Genomic DNA, 3,826 nt, shown 5'->3' on the forward strand with positions numbered 1-3,826 from the left:
TTTTGAGATGGAGTCTCACTCTGTCGCCCAGGCTGGAGTGCAGTGGCACAATCTCCGCTCACTGCAAGCTCCGCCTCCCAGGTTCACGCCATTCTCCTACCTCAGCCTCCTGAGTAGCTGGGACTATAGGCACCCGCCACCATGCCTGGCTAATTTTTTTGTATTTTTTAGTGGAGGCGGGGTTTCACCCTGTTAGCCAGGGTGGTCTCGATCTCCTGGCCTCATGATCTGCCCGCCTCGGCCTCCCAAAATGCTGGGATTACAGGTGTGAGCTGCCGTGCCCGGCCTTGCCTGGCCTTATTTCTCATCTTCTAAAGCTTATACATCTTATTTCTTTTTCTGACCTTATTGCATTGGCCAGGACCCATTAGAGGTTCTCAGTCAGGGGAGCAGGAGCCACATGATTGGATTTGTTTTGAGATGATTACTCTGGCTGCAGAGTGGAAGGTAGGCAGGATGGAGGCAGAATCTCCAGGGAAGGAGATTCCAGGAAAGTGAGGAAGAGATGACTTCTACCCCAGGGTAGTGGCATCCTAGCTCCCACAGTTCTGCTCCCACAGGTCCTCCCTGCCAGGTGGGCAGCCTGGACTACAGGTGCAGATGTAGCTCTCATCTCCCTTCCCTGTCCCTCTCTGCAGACCGAGGACGCTGCTCCATGGGCCAGTGTGTGTGTGAGCCTGGTTGGACAGGCCCAAGCTGTGACTGTCCCCTCAGCAATGCCACCTGCATCGACAGCAATGGGGTAGGCCTGGGCATAAGACAGTGTCTGTCAGGACAACCCACCCTCTCCAGAGAGAACCCTATGGAGAGAGGAGAGGGAACAGGCAGGGATGGGGCACAGCTGGCTCACTGGTGCCCCCTCCTACCCCAGGGCATCTGTAATGGACGTGGCCACTGTGAGTGTGGCCGCTGCCACTGCCACCAGCAGTCGCTTTACACGGACACCATCTGCGAGATCAACTACTCAGCGGTGAGGCCAGGACCTACGGGGTGTGGGCGTGGGAACCCAAGGCACAGGCGAGGGTGGGCGCAGGAGGGGCTAAGCCTGATGCCACAGGAGCTGGCCAAGGGCAAGAGGTTTGGGGAGCAGCGGGGATCTGGCAGAAGCCCACCCAACACAGTGCCTATCTGCCCTGCCTTTCCCCGCCAAGATCCACCCGGGCCTCTGCGAGGACCTACGCTCCTGCGTGCAGTGCCAGGCATGGGGCACCGGGGAGAAGAAGGGGCGCACGTGTGAGGAATGCAACTTCAAGGTCAAGATGGTGGACGAGCTTAAGAGAGGTAGGGGCAGGGGCTGAGGATTGGAGGTGCTGAGAGCCTAGGCAGGGGGCATCCAACGGGGCAAGGATGTCATCACCTGGACAAGGGTTTGCAGTCTGGGCTAAGGCCACACAGTCCGGACAGGAACTCCAGAGCTGGGAGGGACCACAGAACCCAGATAGAGGACACCGAGTCCCAGAAAAGGGTAAAAGCCTGAGCAGGAGGCACAGAACCCAGGCGATGGGACACAGGAAGGTACCAAGAGTCTTGGTGGGGGGCACCTGACTTGGGCAGGGGCATGCACACAGCAGGGGTACATGGTCACGCTTTGGAGACACGCAGCCTCCCCTCCTCGAGGTCAGATATGTTTTCTGGACACTGAGCTTCTGGGTGATGTCCAGGTCAGGGAAGTGGGGGAGGTCGGTTTCTAGACTCTGATGCTCCTGATCAGGGGAGCCCCTGCCTCACCCGTCCCTGTGCCAGGTGAGAGCACGGCTTTGCAAGGACTTCCACTCTTCCCCAGGAGGCCCTGCTGTGGGTGAGGCAGGTCCCAGCGTAGGGGCCCCCTCACCAGACCCTGGGGTCCCCTGGGGCGGAGGGGTGTGACTGGGGTGCCCTGCTGACCGGCTGTGGGTACAGCCGAGGAGGTGGTGGTGCGCTGCTCCTTCCGGGACGAGGACGATGACTGCACCTACAGCTACACCATGGAAGGCGACGGCGCCCCTGGGCCCAACAGCACCGTCCTGGTGCACAAGAAGAAGGGTGAGCTGGTGGGGCCGGCTGCAGGGAGGGGCGTGTTGTCAGAGCTTGGCGGGGAGGACAGGCACCACCTCCCACTGCCTCTTCTCTCCAGACTGCCCTCCCAGCTCCTTCTGGTGGCTCATCCCCCTGCTCCTCCTCCTCCTGCCGCTCCTGGCCCTGCTGCTGCTGCTCTGCTGGAAGTACTGCGCCTGTTGCAAGGTAAGAGCCCGGGGTCCCTCCCAGGGCCTCATCTCCCCAGGGTCCCCACCCCAACAGGGCCCTCACCCTCCACCAGGGTCCCCAGCCCCCGCCTGGGTCTGCATCTCCCCAGGATCCCCACCCCAAGAGGGCCCCCACCTTCCACCAGGGTCCCCAACCCCCTCCTGGGTCTCCACCTCCCCAGAGTCCCCACCCCAACAGGGGCCCCATGCTCCACCACGGTCCCCACTTCCCCAGGGTCCCCAACCCCATCCTGGTTCCCCACCTCACCAGGATCCGCAACCCTGTCCTGGGTCCCCACCTCACCAGGGTCCCCTCCCTGACAGGGTCCCCACCCTCCATCAGGGTCCTTCTCAGGGTCCCCAACCCCCCTCAGGGTCCCCGGCCTCCCTATGGTTCCCCCAACAGCCCGCCACCATCCCCACTCCTGCAGCTTTCTAGCCAGAGCCTTCAGCCCGTGGAACCCAGCTGTCTGGATTCTGGTCCCAGCTGTGTGACCTTGGGCAAATTACTTAACCTCTCCATGCCTCAGTTCCCTCATCTGTAAAATGAAGGTCATAGAATTGACCTCAGAAAATGGAGCTGAAGCTTAAATTAGTGAAGTTCAGAAGGGACTGACCTGTAGCATGTACCATCGCCCCCGCCCTGCTTGGAAAGACCCACACCAACCCCATCCAGCTTCCCAAGTGACAGTCATGATGGTGACGCCTATGAGCTCCTAGCCCGAGTCATCCTGGAGCCCCAGCCCCCAGCTCAGCCCTTGCCAGCGTCCGCTGTCTGCTTAGCTCAGCGTTCTTCTTTGTGCTGTCGCCACAGCATGTCCATGTGACTCCATTTCTCCGCCCCCATCACCCCATGAGGCCAGTGGGGTAAGGTCACTATGCCCTATGACAGATGGAGAAATTGGGGCTGAGAGGCAGGTGATAAATGCACAGTCCTCAGAAGGGGCTGAGGCAAGCTGAGCCCACATCTTCCCCAGCTCTAGCGCCTGCCCAGGACCCCCACTCCATCAGTCATCAGTGGGCAGATCCCTGAGAGCACCTGTTCTGGGGTCAGCCACATGCGAAGGGCCTGGGAGCCACAACAGGGAAGGGAGGGCCCTGCCCACCAGGAGCTGGTGGTCCTTGGGGAGAACAGATAAGAGAGGAAAGTGTGGAGGATGGCATGGCTGAGTGGGGACTGTAGGCAGCAGACCACACTCCGTAGTAACCACCAGTATTGTGGATATTAGTGTGCATTACATAGGAAAGGAGTTATATGATCAAATATGTTTGAGTCAGGCACAGTTGCACATGCCTGTAGTCCCAGCTACTTGGAAAGCTGAGGTAGGAGGATCGCTTGAGTCTGGGAGTTTGAGGCTATGATTATGCCACTGCACTCCAGCCTGGGTGACACAGTGAGACTCTGTCTCAAAAAGAAAAAAAAAAAAAAAGATTTAAGAAACAAGTTTCTTAAACCTGTAGCATGGGGTTTGAGAAACAAGTTTCTTAAACTTATTTAAGTTACAGTGGCTCACACCTGTAATCCCAGCACTTTGGGAGGCCAAGGTGGGTGGATCACTTGAGGTCAGGAGTTCAAGACCAGCCTGGCCAACATGGTGAAACCC

General features: G+C 59.0%; 1 protein-coding gene across 1 annotated transcript in view; it reads left to right on the forward strand.

The window, feature by feature from the left end:
• ITGB4 (integrin, beta 4) overlaps positions 1-3,826 on the forward strand; it is a 43,773-nt gene that overhangs the window by 14,583 nt on the left and 25,364 nt on the right. The window contains exons 14-18 of the mRNA XM_011965406.1: positions 639-742; positions 872-970; positions 1,152-1,281; positions 1,900-2,022; positions 2,114-2,220. Coding sequence (XP_011820796.1) covers positions 639-742; positions 872-970; positions 1,152-1,281; positions 1,900-2,022; positions 2,114-2,220 — 563 coding nt within the window. The remainder of the gene's footprint in view (positions 1-638; positions 743-871; positions 971-1,151; positions 1,282-1,899; positions 2,023-2,113; positions 2,221-3,826) is intronic.

The sequence above is a fragment of the Mandrillus leucophaeus genome, unplaced genomic scaffold (genome assembly GCF_000951045.1).
Source record: "Mandrillus leucophaeus isolate KB7577 unplaced genomic scaffold, Mleu.le_1.0 Scaffold1, whole genome shotgun sequence".
Lineage (NCBI taxonomy): Eukaryota > Metazoa > Chordata > Mammalia > Primates > Cercopithecidae > Mandrillus > Mandrillus leucophaeus.